At 36.0% G+C, this 15,237-nt stretch overlaps 1 protein-coding gene across 11 annotated transcripts in view; it reads left to right on the top strand.

Moving 5' to 3' along the window:
* The window catches only part of DYRK1A (dual specificity tyrosine phosphorylation regulated kinase 1A), a 211,644-nt gene that overhangs the window by 164,885 nt on the left and 31,522 nt on the right, over window positions 1-15,237 (top strand). For all 11 annotated transcript variants that reach the window (XM_072614980.1, XM_072614973.1, XM_072614976.1 and 8 more), the window contains one exon: window positions 5,825-5,972. In XM_072614980.1, coding sequence (XP_072471081.1) covers window positions 5,825-5,972 — 148 coding nt within the window. The remainder of the gene's footprint in view (window positions 1-5,824; window positions 5,973-15,237) is intronic.

The raw sequence follows: 15,237 nt of genomic DNA on the forward strand, positions 1-15,237 counted from the left end.
ATTGATGTTCCACTTTTCCTTCTGAAGTATGAGACTCAGTTTTGCTATATAAGTGATTCTTGGTTTTAATCCTATTTCCTTTGACCTCTGGAATATCATATTCCAAGCCATCTGATCCTTTAGGGTATAAGCTGCTAAGTTCTGTGTTATCCTGATTATGTTTCCACTTGAATTGTTTCTTTCTGACTTCTTGTAATATTTTCTCCTTGACCTGGGAACTCTGGAATTTGGCTACAATATTCCTAGGAATTTTTTTGGGGGGGTCTCTTTCAGGATGTGATTGGTGGATTCTTTCCATTTCTATTTTACCCTCTGGGTCTAGAATATCAGGGCAGTTTTCCTTGTTAATTTCTTGAAAGATGATACCTAGGCTCTTTTTTGGATCATGGCTTTCAGGTAGCCCAATGATTTTTAAATTATTTCTCCTGGATCTGTTTTCTAGTGCTTTTCCAGTGAGATACTTCACATTGTCTTCTATTTTTTTATTCTTTTGGTTTTATTTTATAATTTTTTTATTTCACATAAAGTCATTAGCTTTCATTAGCTTCCATTTGCTCCATTCTAATTTTGAAGACATTATTTTCTTCAGTGAGCTTTTGGACCTCCTTTTCCACTTGGCCAATTCTGCTCTTTAAGGTATTCTTTTCCTTATTGGCTTTTTGGACCTCTTTTGCCATTTGAGTTAGTCTAATTTTAAAGCTGTTATTTTCTTCAGTATTTTTGTGAGGGTTTCCTTTAACTGCTATTGACTTGTTTTTCATGTTTTTCTTGTATCACTATCATTTCTTTTCCCAAGTTTTCCTTTACTTCTCTTACTTGATTTCAAAATCCTTTATGAGCTCTTTCATTGCCTGAGACCAATTCTTATTTTTCTTGGAGGCTTTGGATGCAGGAACTTTGGCTTTGTTGTTTTCTTCTGGTTATTATATGTTTTGATCTTCCTTGTCACCAATTATGGAAGAAAATACCTATTCACTGAGAAAGTAAGAGTTTATAGTCTGTTTCTTTTTCCCCCATTTGAACATTTTCACAGCCAATTCCTGGACTTTTGAGCTCTTTGTTAAGTGTAGGGCTCCAGAAGCAGCTTCTACTTCAGCAATGGCTGCTGCTAGGACTGATGCTGGGGCCAGACTACACTCCCCTCTTAGCCAGGTGAGAGACCCTTCCCACTGGCCTTCAAAGCTGTCTGGTATTTGTGGGTTGAGAAGCTTGGAAACCACAGTAGCTGCCAGTGATTCAGTCCCCTAAGGCCTGCTGCAGTTTTTTCTGAGCCTGGCAGGCCCATACTGAACTGCACTGTACTCCCAGCCTGGTGCGATAGACCTTTCCTGTCGATCTTCCAGATTGTCTTGGGCAGGAAATTTGCTACAGTCTCTCCTTTTGTGGCTTCTGTTGCCCTAGAATTTGTCTAGAGTCATTTTTAATACCCATATAGAAAATAGAATTTCTTCAAAACCTTAAGTGTCTATTAGTCTCTAGTCTTTTTACTTAATGGTGGAGATTTTGAATGACCCAGGTCCTGAATTTTTTGAGGGGAGGGACTTAATCTTGACCATTTGTTTCTTGACCTGCCATCTGATTAAATGCCCTTGGTCATCATGGCCTCACACATGCCATTCAACATTACATCATTAACTAAACTAATTGTGGACGTCATTGTTCTCAGTGGTATGTTTTTCATATTTCTTCCCATTGAGCCAGTATAATATGAGGAATTCAAATGACCTGGAGGAATAATGGTGAAAGTATACTGAACTTTTTCCGACATAAGAGCAAACAACTACTCCTGAGTGTACCCTAGTCATGAAAATATAGAAGGCATTGGTGAAATCAGTAACTCCAGTTCACTACACTGGGGATTGGGCTATCTCATCCATTGTTTACAAGTTCAAGAACAACTGCATCAATTGTCTTGATAGTTTTATTTAGCTTCCAGTAATATATTGTCAATTTCCAGGTACTATCAGCTTTCTTCACTAGTCACCTGGGATTGTTAGGAATATAACGAAGCAATACTCTCAACAATAAGGTTGGGCCAGCTTTCTTTTCCACACAAAGGTTCATCCACAAGCTTTCACTTTAAGACCTCTACTGTCAGCTATGTGACTTTGGACACATCACAACCCCAAGTTCCCCATCTATAAAATGACAATCTTAATAATCTCTCTTGTTTCCTGTAAGTGGTAAAGGTGCATTCTTTTCTAGTCATTCCAAATCTGGGCTCATCTGATACTTAGCAACTCTCTTGACATCCATATTGGACCTCCTTGTTCACCGCTACTACCATGGTGCCTAAGTTCTACCCTAATGAAATCAAACGTTAATTTTTAAGAAACATTGATGGTGATGTTGGTACCACTTTTGCTTTGACCTCTTGCCTTTGCAAAAGTTTGCTGGTGATTTTGCCACCGCATCCGGTGATGAAAAAGGACTATAGATCACAATGAAATTTGCCATTCAGAACAGATAGGTCTAGATAGAGATTGTGAATTCTGTGTCACCCATGATCATTAAAGCCCTGAAAGAATCTCCCCAGGACGAAAAGAATCGGTGGAGTAGAAATGTCAGTTTCAGTGAAAGTATCAACATTGCAGTACAGATGAGACACTGATCTCTTGCAACAGACCTGTCCAGAACAACTGAAGAGTTAATTGGGTCAACCCAAATCACTGGCTGCAACATTGACCATATACATCTTCATTATGTCATTGATGATATCAGTAGTGGTGCTATATGTCCAGTGAATTAAGAACTAGAAAGGAGACTGTTATAATAAATTAACATTTAACAGCAACCCAAAAGAAAAAAGAAATAGCTTTGTGAACTTCAGTGGGTTAAAGAAAGACCAGCTCTTGTTTTTGTATAGTCTGACCTTTGACATGGAACACAGCTTGTCTGGGTGTTATTTTTCTTACATATAAAATGGATAACTTAGACTAATTCTCTTCCAAGTCTAAGTTCAACGATCCTAATGAATACAATATTTAATATTAGTCCAAACTGTTTTTGGGTATACATGTGACTAGATATTTTCCTACAGAATTAGTCAAAATTATTGGCTCTTTTTTTTTTTTTAATGTGAATTTTTGGTATTAGTCATTAAGCATTTATTAGATGTCTACTCTGTAGCAGGCACTGGGCTTGATTCTGGCAATATGAAGACAAAAAATGAAAGTCCATTTTTTCAAGGAGCTTACGTTCTATTGACAGAGAGATGCTTGCAAAATATGTAGAGAGAGTAACTACCAAATATATACAAAGTGGATAAAAGGTAATAAAGTAGGGCACTAGAAGTTGGGATTAGGAATGGCATCATTTGGAAGGTCATGCTTAAGCTATATATTGAAGGAAGTGAAGGATTCTCTGAGCCAGGTGTGGAAGTGGTGTATTCTAGGTATGGGAGATGGTTTATGCATAAGCATAGAGACGGGAGGATGAAGTGCCATGTGTATGGACAATCACCATGACCAAGTATTTAAGTAATTACAGTTTGCGTGTTATTGGCTAAGAGCTGAGGATACCATGCCAAAAATATTGTGGGGATATAACATGCACACGCCTATGTACGTGTGATGTAAACAGCATCATTTTGATGAGGGTTAGAGAGATAGAGGAATGATAGAGGAACCCCAAGACTGGAGTTCGCTGCATAGGCCCTCTGGAAAAGAATTCGTGGACTTAAGCATTCTTGAGGCCAAGGTGGTAAAAATTTATTACACTTTTCAGTGGGCAAGAGTTCTTAGGGAAACTGCAACCTTAGGGAGGGGTACAGGTAAAGTTTATAAGGAATATTCTGTAGTATAACGTGACAAGTGTGATTACTGGGTAATTTGGGGCGGGATTAGGGAGTAGTTAATTCTTAAAGGAACATACACTTTTAGTATCTACTGTGTAGGTATTTTACCGAAAGTTCATTGGGAAATAGTTCAAGGTGTGGCTACACGGAGATGTAGTTTTAGACCTGAAACTTTACTAAGTCCACTAATGGTCAGGACTGACCATTAACAGGCTGCTCTCATCAATGTTTTGTTAGGCAGTATGCATATGTCTAAGTCTAGGATACGTATGATTGGTCAGTGAATAGTAAATGTTGTGATCCAGTATATAGCCAGTTCAGTCAGTACACATAGCTGGTTCAAACTAGTAAATTCTGTAGGTGCAGTTGGCTACTGTTGCAGGAAAAGAGATAATGGTTCTTGCTGGAGCAGGCTATGATTTTTAAAGAGAACTGCACATGCACCTAAGTACCCCATCAATTTCAGAAAGAGTTGGGGTTGGGAAGGCAACTAGAAAGCACCCTTCTGCAGAAAGTAGGATTTGAGCTGAGCCTTAGAGGAAGCCATGAGGTAAAAACAAGTAGGGAGAACATTCCCCAGAAAAGGGAGGAAGGTTTTGTGAACAGAACATCAAAGAGGGTAGTGTAATTTGATTGAAGGGATGTAAAGTGGAAGAAAACTGCAAAGTTAAGGAAGAAGCCAGGTTTTGAAAAGTTTTAAAAGCCAAACAGGATTCTCTGTTTGATCATGGAGGTACTTGGGAATGATTGGAGTTAATTGAGCAGGGGTATGTGCTTTCTGAATATCACTTTGACACTTTTAAAAAGCATATAATCAGTTTAACACATTAATTCCAAAACTGTATTAAATGTGTGTGTGTGTGTGTGTGAAGTTTTTGATTAATTCTCTTGATAACTGGAGAAATGTTGGTTGACATTTATGTAAAAGTTCACCATTATGTAACTATTCAATGTTAGGTATGTGTGCTAGAATTAATAGATATAGAGTTGGAAGGAGCTTCATGGATTCATGTAGGTTAACCAGGACTTGATTGAAAATTCCCTGTATATCTTTCATAAGAAATGATCCTCTTCATTTAAAGATCTTAGATAAAGGGAAAATCTATTACTTGAGGCAACACCTTTAATTGTTAGGAAGCTTTTCCTTCTTCAAGCCTAAATCAGCTTCTTGGTGAGTCCTACCTACTACTCCTTAGTTTGCCTTTTTCATTCAAAAAAAAAAAAAGAAGTCTGATCCTTTCATATATGTTGAAAGTATTTCTGATTTCTGAAGCATTTTCATTTGTTACTAATTTAGTTTTAACAGTTGTACTTGGATAAATATTTTTTTCCTCCTTTTTTTCTTTGTTCTGAATGAAAGTAATTGCAGGGAGCAAGGTGGGAGTCAGTCTGGTACTCTGAATCAGGATTACTGTTGATTTTTAAGGAATGCGAATAATATTAAAAGCTAATGATTTTGGACTCTAGCTGTTCAGGGAAATCAATGCAGTCGTACCCATTTGATTCCTTTAATTGCCTATTTTTTGTTTCAAAAAGGCAAAATAATCTGCAAGCTAAAGTTGTTTGATGTCTTTAACAGTCTACCAAATATAATCCCCTGAAAGATCATGTGAAACAAAGATCATGAATGTTGTGGTAAGGCTGACATGTCACTTTTCCAGTTAAGAAGAATTAAAAAAATGGAAAATTTGGAAAATGTATAGTTAATAAAAATATTAAAACACCAGGTAATAAAGGTAACTTAGGTATAGCACAAAGATCACAACTAGGAAGAAGGAAAACCTGAGTTCTAGACTTAACTCTACCAGTAACTAGTTGTGTGACCACTTTATTTCTAGACCTTGTTTTCCATATTTATAAAATGAGTGAGATAGAGGAGATGAGGCCTCTTCTAGCACTGATAATGTATTTCACTGACTATGAGATATGTTTCTCTATGTTTTTAATTAAAATTGTGGAGCCTTTTTCATGAATAAAGTTATATAAAGTGATATAGCTACATAACTTTTTGTTTGTTTGTTTTTATAGGTTGTAAAGGCATATGATCGTGTGGAGCAGGAGTGGGTGGCCATTAAAATTATTAAGAACAAGAAAGCTTTTTTAAATCAAGCCCAGATTGAAGTGCGACTTCTTGAGCTTATGAACAAACATGATACAGAAATGAAATACTACATAGGTAAATAAAACTTCAGTGTTTGCTTTATTTCCCTTCCAATCATTGAATCAAACTATTTTTATGGTGTTTGATTAAAATTTCGAGCTAACATGGACAGCTAGGTTGCATTTGGTGACTAATAAATTTGCATGTATGAGACTCAGTTCTTTACAGTATCATTCATTTTTTAGAACTCATTCATATGAAAATCTTCAAAGTTTATATTCTGGAAGACCATCAGTATATAAAGCAACTCATATTTAAATATTTAATTGGATCCATAAGCTCATCAATTTGAGTACTTACATCAGTGGTACAGGTTAGAACTTCCATATACTTTTCTTATTCGGTGTATATTTCCCACAAATCTTCCACAGAGAGATCTATAGCTCTTGAGCCATATGTCTGTAATTCTGTAGTTGCTAATGCATTTAGTCTGTCTTCTCATTGTCTCATTATATAGCCAGTATACCTCCTGTTACGATTATACATTTCTGGGATGCAATCTTTTCTGTCATTCCTTTTGGACAAGTTATTGTTAGTAGGATGCTGTAACTTCATATACCTCATACATCTCTCCATTGTTTTTGTGTTACCTACAGTTGTGATTATTTTGAAGTTGTAGTGTTCTCATGATTTGTAGTATCACTAGACATTTATTAGTGTTTTACTAAAAAAGGTTGAGCAGACAGGACTTTGAGTTGATGGGGAACAATTTGAGGTAGTTGAAAGTGCTACACAGATTAGCAAACTCAGTTCTTCTCATTTCTCCTAGACTGGTCTAGTCTTATTTAATTAAAATAGCAAAGTCAGCCATGTAACTGCATGCTGTAGTCTGGATTCCAATATGGATTGTTAGGCAGCTCTCTGTTAAGTGGTCATAGATCACATTTAGGAGGCCCTATAGTAGGGCTTCTTGACCTGAGTTCCAAGAACTTAAAAAAAAAATATTTTGGTAAATATTTTTCAATATAATGGGTCTTCTTTGTAATACTATTTTATTTTGTCCATTTAAAACATTCTATTCTACAGGCTCCACCATGTTGTCAAGGGATCTATGACACAAAAAAAGATTAAGAACCCTTGCCCTATAGTGTTCTGGGTGTTACTGAAATCAGCATGATGTCATCCGCAAACAGGAGCATGTGGTTGATCTCACCATATATTATGAACCCCTCTTCAATTTTTACTCTGCAAGATTTTCTTCATGACAGTTAAGATCTTTGGCAAGCTTGCCCTTGCTTGTTATTGATAATCATATAGGTTGATCATTAAAGTGTTATTTCTGTTAGTACCAAGGAATCTTGGATGCTCTTGACATATTCTTAGAGGAAACCTTTTTAGAGAACAACCTTTAAGATAGTGCTTTGCTGAGCTGAATAAAATGCTCCTTTTTATTTGATAAGCACATCCAAGAGGAGAAGGGAACAAACATTAATTAAGCACCTGCTGTGTGTCAGGCACTGTGCTAATAATAAACACATTGCAGATATCTCCTTTCATTCAAGAAATCTTGAATTCTGTACCTTTCACTCATTTCTGTGGCTGAAGATGTATGCTGTGGAAAAAAATGGTAGAAGTGGTTCTGTTTTCTCTTTTTCTTGAAGGATACCCTTAATGAATATGTAAGTTATTCTCCTAAGAAATTTAGGTAGAAAGAAAAGTAGGTTTATGGATCAGTAGATAGAAGTGTTTTCTTGATTGTCTTTTAGGGGAAAGTAATGTTATGTGATTTCCCCCCCCCCCCCCCCCCCCCAAGTCATATGGAGCCTTCTTTCAGATATTTTGAAAATAGATTCCTTTAATACTTGAAAAATTATATTGCATCTCAAAAAGACTTCTTGGTATACTTAATCTGCTCCAACTTCTTTTTACATCTGCAGTGTCCTTCCTGCTCCTTCATATAGTAAATACATCAAGAAATGAGGTATAAATAGTCCAGATGGGGAGTGGTTCCTTCTTCATTTGTCATTAAAGTATATCAGAAAAGATATTAGCCAATCTGTACTGTTTTTCATCTATTTATTCCCTTTCTGTATGCATCTTTACATATTCTTGGGATAAGTTATCTTAGTTGAATTCCTTGCCAAGCTTTCTACACACTCAATTTTCTCTTGTACTGTTTTTCTCCTTTCTTCCTTCCTTTGGCCCGCCATGCTCTTTCCCTGCCAGAGTTTGATCTCACTTGGGCATTTTCTGTTTCCAGACTATTCAAGTGGAAAGATTCCTTCCTTCCTTCCTTCCTTCCTTCCTTCCTTCCTTCCTTCCTTCCTTCCCTCCCTCCCTCCCCCCTTCTCTCTTTCCCTCCTTCCTTCCTTCCTCCTTCTATCCCTTCTTTCCCCCCAGCAAACAAAAATGAGAGAATTTATACAATTATACCAGAAAAATATATTAGAGTTAATGAGCTGATATTATGTGACCAAAAAAGACTAGAGATTTGCTCTACTTCTCATAAAGAGAAAAGAGTCTGTCTTCCCATTGTCTCCTTATATAACCAGTATACCTCCTGTTATGATTATGCAGTTCTGGAATGCTATCTTTTCTGTCATTCTTTTTGGAATGTTATTGTTAGTAGGATACTATAACTTCATATCCACCATACATTTCTCCGTTGTCTTTGTGTTACTTACAGTGGTGATTATTTGTTTTTTAAAGTAGTCAAAGCAAATTTCCACATTAGCCTTGTCTAGAGAATATTTTGTCTGTCTGCATTCTGAGTTCTTCACCTCTCTATTAAGAGGTGAGTACATATTTCATTAATAGTCCTTTAGAATCCTGTTTGGTCATTATACTGATAACATTTCAGCACAATAATATTCCATCACATATGTATCATAACTTGGTCATCCATTTCCCAATTTATGGGTACCCCTTCAGATTCACATTGTTTGCTACTGCAAAAAGAGCCATAAATATTTTTGTATGGCCTTAAAGTCTATTTTCCTTAGGACTCATTCTCCATCCTCTTCTCCTCCCCCCACCTTCTGCCTACACCATCTACCCTTCTTCTCATGAATGGAAATGTATTTTTTCTGTTTTTCTATTGAGTGAAATGTATTTTTGTAGTCAGCTCTGTGTGTTGTGTGTTTCTTTTGACCAGTACAGATGAGAGTGAGGAGTATCTGTGGCCCTCTTCCACTTGCTTCTTGTATGTATAGATGTCTCCTTTTATGCCCTCATGTGAGATAATTTTCCTTAACCTTCTTTTCTCTTCTTCCCTAGTAAATTCCTCTTCCCCTTTCTTTCCATTTTTTTCTTAAGATTGTCTAGCATTTTCTATATGTCGTGATGATGATGAGTGACTCATGTGTCATCTCCCATATTTGGATGTAAGCATTTTGTCGTTATGTAGTTTTTTATCATTGTTCATTCATGTTTACCTTTTTATATTTCTCATACTTCTCTCCATTCTTGTGGTTGAACCAAACAGAAATTTCTTCAAAGTTTTTTTATCAGAATATTTTTATCAGAAATGCTTAGAAGTCTTCTATATCATTAAAGATTCATTTTTCCCCCCTGTAGTATTATATTCAGTTTTGCTGAGTAAATTATACATGGATGTAAATCCATGTCCTTTGTCTTTCGAAATACTGTATTCGAGGTTTTTCTACTTATTGGTATCTACCAAATCATGCGTGATCCTCACTGTGGTGCCTTGGTACTTCAGTTTTTTCCTTCTGGCCACTGAGTATATTTTCTTTGACCTGTAAGATGAGGATTTTTGACTTGGATGTTCCTGGAAGTTCTCATTTTGGGATTTCTTTCTTTCTTTTTTTTCCTCTGGTTCTAAGAGCTCTTGGTATTTTCCTCTTTAAATTTCTTGAAGTATATAGAATGTCTAGGCTCCTTTTTTGGTCATGTTATTTAGATAGTCTTAAAATCTTAAACTTTTATCTCCTTGGTCTGTTTTCTTAGGTCAGTTGTTTTTGCTATAACACACTTTACTTTTTTTTTTTATCCATGTGACCTGCTTTAATATTTCTTGTAGAAATTTTCAGAGAGTTTGTTGATTGGCCACTTTTTTTTTTCCCCCTCAAATCTCTTAGGTCAAGCTGTTAATTGCCTTTCTGATTCTTTCTTCTATATCTCTTATAAGATATTTAGAACTCTTTTTAAAAAACTCTTCTTTAATCATTCTATTCAAATTTTATACTCCTGTACCATCCTCCTTTTATTAGCACTTTACAGGCAAGTCTGTATTTTAAGTTAACGTTGCCTCTGAATGCCCTGTACCTCTGCCTTGCATTCTTATTAGTAAACATTGTCTTCTGTATATCTAAAGGTACTTGTGACTGGAGGTACAAAGACAGAAATGAAATATTCCCTTCATTCAGTGAACTTACATTCTGTTTGGAGAAACAATGTGTACATATGTAAATGTATACCAAATAAGTAAAATGTAACAGGAAGCGATGGTACTGGTAATGAGCAGGGGTGGTGGTCGGGTTCAGAAAAGATCTAATTTATTAGTTGGTGCTTAAGTAGTACTTTAAAGCCAGCTAGGGATTCTAAAACATGAGGAGGAGGAAAAGAGTACCTACCAGACATAGGGACCCAATCTGAGGAAAGGTACAGATGGGAGATGGACTCTTTGTAAAAAAGAAAAAAAAAGGAAAAAAAAGTAGAGCCAGAAGCCTGATTAGACTGGACCGCAGAGTAGGTGAGGAGAGCATTGTATGAGAAGTCCAGAAGGATGTGTTGGAGACAGTTTGTGAAAGATTTTAAGTGCCAAACAGAGTTTTTGCATCTGATTCTAGAGGTGATTGTGAGCAATTGCGTTATATTGTACAAGGGTCCGACCCCTGTTTGAAATTTTTTAAATATGACTATGGCAGCTATGTGGACAGTGGATGACATAGGGGACAGATAAGCATATAGTTAACTGTGAGGTTATTGTATGAGCTGATGTTCAAGTTTAAATGTGAGAAATGTTCTAGAGACTTGATAGTTAATTGGAGAGCAGAAAAATTCATAATGGTGATAAGGAAGTGAACTGGGTGACTGGAATGATGATGGTAGCCTTAATAGAAGTTAAGGAGAGGGCTGGGTTTTCTGTGAAACATAATGAATTCTTTTTTGGACATGCTGAGTTTTGGACATGCCTTTAAGAAATTCAGTTTGATTTGTCCAATAAGCAGTTATTAGTGTGGGACTGGACTGAAGGTGAAACTAAATCTAGGAGTCATCTATACAGCTTATCATTAAACCCGTGAGATCTGATGAAATTTCCTAGAATGTACAATCACAGTGTCTGGCACATAGGAAGCATTAAACATTGGTGGAGATAGGAGGAGGGATGGCTGTAATAGTATTGTTATTATTACTATTATAAAAAAATCATTCTTTACATCTCTTGTGTTGTGAAGCAGATGGATACTATTCTGGAACAAGTCACTATTATGCTATTGTTTTGCAATATTTAATATTCAGTGAAATATTGAGGTGCATTGGTGTGTGTGTGTGTGTGTGTGTGTGTGTGTGTGTGTGTGTGTGTGTGCATGCCTGTGTTTTAATTGAATAAAAGTATTGTGAGGTAAATTTATCCTCTCTAGGTTCACTGAAAGCATCCTCAATTTCATTCCAGTAGCAGACATTATGTTAGGGGTGTTTCATATTTCCTCCTATTCCAACATGCTTTTGATTTCTTCTTCTACATCTTTATATTTGATACAAGTTTCTTCTTATGCACCCTGATTATTTGAATTAGTTCTGCCCTGTTCCTTTCCGTTTCTTAATGTATTTCCTTTTTGCTTCCTTTTTCTTTTTTACCTTATGATCATCAAATTACAACACAACTGGGGGAGCTAGGTGGTGTGGTGGATAGAATACTGGCCCTGGACTCTGGAGGACCAGAGTTCAGATCTGGCCTCATATACTTGACACTTAACTATCTATGTGCCCCTGGGCAAGTCACTTAACCCCAATTGCCTCACAAAAAACTAAAAATTACAACACAGCTGATCCCATGAACTACATTTTGTTTACTTACTACATGACCCTTGTTACAGATAGATGTGGTCTTGCAACAAATTAGTGTCCTACTTTTTATCGTGTAACTTTTAATTTCTAATGTATCTCTATTACATTAGAATTCTTTTTTTAAATTTTTAAATTTTTCTTTAATGTTCTGCAATCACTACCATAAAACTTAGATTTTTATCCTCCCACACCTACCTTCCACCACCCCCCTCCCTCCCCAAGATGGCATACACTTGTATATAGGACCTACATATACTTTTCCTATTGAATATGTTTTCACTATAGTTATGCTATGTAGACGAAGTAAAATAAATGGAAGAAATCACGTAACAAATCAAAACATAATACACACACACACACACACACACACACACAAACACAAACATGATCTGCTACATTCTGCGAATGAATTCCATAGTTCTTCTCTGAGCATGGAAGGCATTTTGCCTTTTTTAAGTTCTTGTGTTATTACGAAGTTCCAAGTCTACCAGAAAAACCTCTCGCACACTGTGGTCATTGCTGTGCACAAAGTTCTCCTGGTTCTGCTCCTTTCGCTCAGCATCAGATCATATAAGTCCTTCCAGGCCTCCCTGAAGTCTTCTTGTTCATCATTTCTTATGGTGCAATAGTACTTCATTACATTCATATACCATAATTTATTGAGCCATTCCCCAATTGATGGGCATCCCCTTGATTTCCAGTTTTTGGCAACTACAAAGATGCTGCTATAAATATTTTTGTACATGTGGGACCCTTTTTCCATTTTTATGATCTCTTGGGGATAAAGTCCTAGTAGCGATATTGCTGGGTCAAAGGGTATGCACATTTTTGTAGCCCTTTTGGGCATAGAGTCAAATTGCTCTCCAGAATGGTTGGGTGAGCTCACACCTCCACCAACAATGAATTAGTGTTCCAACTCTCCCACATCCTCTCCAACATTTATCATTTTCCTGTTCTGTCATGTTTGCCAATCTTATAGGGGTGATGTGGTACCTCAGAGTTGTTTTGATTTGCATCTCTCTAATCAAAAGTGATTTAGAGCATTTTTTCATATGATTATAGATATCTTTAATTTCTTCCTCTGAAAATTACCTGTTCATATCGTTTGACCATTTATCAATTGGGGAATGACTTGTATAGTTGTACATTTGAGTCAGTTCTGTATATATTCTAGAAATGAGGCCTTTATCCCTGAGATTAGCTGTAAAAATTCATTCCCAATTTACTACATCCCTCTGAATTTTGGTTGCATTGAATTTGATTGTGCAAAAACTTTTCAGTTTAATGTAATCAAAATTACCTATCTTGCATTTCATAATACTTTCTATCTCTTCTTCGGTAAAAAAATTCTTCCCTTCTCCATAAATCTGATAAATACACTATTCCTTGCTCCTCCAGTTTGTCCATGGTATCAATCTTTATACCTTGATTGTGTACCCATTTGGGGTACTGTGTCAGGCATGGATCTATTCCTGGTTTCTGCCACACTGTTACCCAGTTTTCCTGGTAATTTTTGCTGAACAGTGAGTTCTTATCCCAGAAGTTGGGGTCCTTGGGTTTATCAAACAGGAAGTTGCTGTATTCCTTGCCTATTGTGTCTTGAGTGCTAAGTCTGTTCCACTTGTCTACCCTTCTGTTAGCCAATACCAAGTAGTTTTGATAACTGCTGCTTTATAGTACAATTTGAGATCTGGTAGCACTAGGTCACCTTCCCTAGCATTTCTTTTCATTAGTCCCTTTGATATTCTGGACGTTTTGTTCTTGCAGATGAATTTTGATATTATTTTATCCAGCTCTAGAAAATAATTATCTGATAGTGTAATTGGTATGGCACTAAATAAGTAAATTAATTTAGGTAGAATTGTCATTTTTATTATATTAACTCAGCCTACCCATGAGCAACTGATGTTTTTCCACTTATTAAATCTGACTTTATTTGTGCAGTAAGTGTCATGTAATTGTGTTCATATAGTCCGTGGGTTTGTTTTGGCAGGTAAACTCGCAAGTATTTTATTGCATTAGAATTCTGGAGAGACACTTGTTTCTTCTGATATTGTTGGAAAGTAGATACTTTATTATGTAATCCTTTGTAGTTACTCAAATATGTTGACCTTTCTGTGTTATTCTTGACTCCTGCATTTGCATTTTTCAGTGTCCTCTCTTGTTGTCTTTATTAAGAATGTTTAGAAGTCCAAATAAATGGTCCATTACTTCTCTTGCAGTATAATTTAGTTTTCCAAACTATTCTTGGTTATACACCTTTTATCTTTTGTCCTTTTGTATATAATATTCCATGTTTTCCTTTTCATTTGAATGATAGCTGCCAAATCTTGTGTGATCTTAACTATAAACATTTCATTTTGGTGGTGTGCAGTATTTTTTCTTTGATCTTAAAGCCCTAGTTTTTGGCTTTAACATTTCTGGGTGTTTTCATTTTGTTCTGGGTTTTTTTTTTAGGAGGTAATAAGTGGATTTTTTTCTGTTCTCATTTTGTTCTCTGTTTCTAATGGATCGGTCCATTTTTCTAGCATGATTTTTTGAAATGTATCTAGGCTTTTCTGAGGTTTTTTTGGTTGAGGATTTTAAATAGATCCTCTGATGCTTAGATTATCGTTCCTTGACCTTTTTTCTGGATCAGTTTTTAAAAAACAGGATATCATGATACCTTTTAGGTTTGTCCACAGTAATCAACCTGTTTTTGAAGGATTAAGTATTCTCTCTCAGTATAGAGGTGCGTATCCCACAAAAAGGCTTGCCACCTGATGACTAATTTTTTTAGCTATGGCAATCCATGGAACAAAGAAAAATGTTAAAAAGCTCTCATCCTGTGTCTCTTCTGCTTCTTCAGTGATGATAAAGAGTTGGTAAAAATGGGGCATAGAGTGTTGTCATACATTTTTAAAATGCCATCAGTAAATTTTAATTTGACTTATAATTCTAAATATGAAGTTCTTATCTATTGAACAAGTAGATTGTTGGTGTTTAATCATGCTATTGTTGACATCTTGCTATGAATAAAAAAGTTATAGTGAAATGCAAAGATGTCTCAAAGGTACTTCCTGTAGAGACAAAGCAAGGAGTTGGCAGCGTGGGTTTTATCAGAAATACTATTTCAAAGGATGACAAATTTCAAGCTTAAAGGGACCTCAGACACCACATAGCTCAACATCTTGTATTTGATCTTCATGTCGTGCAGTGTTAATGATAAATTGTGCAAAATGAGTACCACAAAAATAATTTGCTGTAACCAGTATTGCTGAAGATCAAGGGATAAAGAAATTTAACTAAGAGCTTGATAAAACCCTCT

This window comes from Notamacropus eugenii, chromosome 5 (genome assembly GCF_028372415.1).
Source record: "Notamacropus eugenii isolate mMacEug1 chromosome 5, mMacEug1.pri_v2, whole genome shotgun sequence".
Classification (NCBI taxonomy): domain Eukaryota; kingdom Metazoa; phylum Chordata; class Mammalia; order Diprotodontia; family Macropodidae; genus Notamacropus; species Notamacropus eugenii.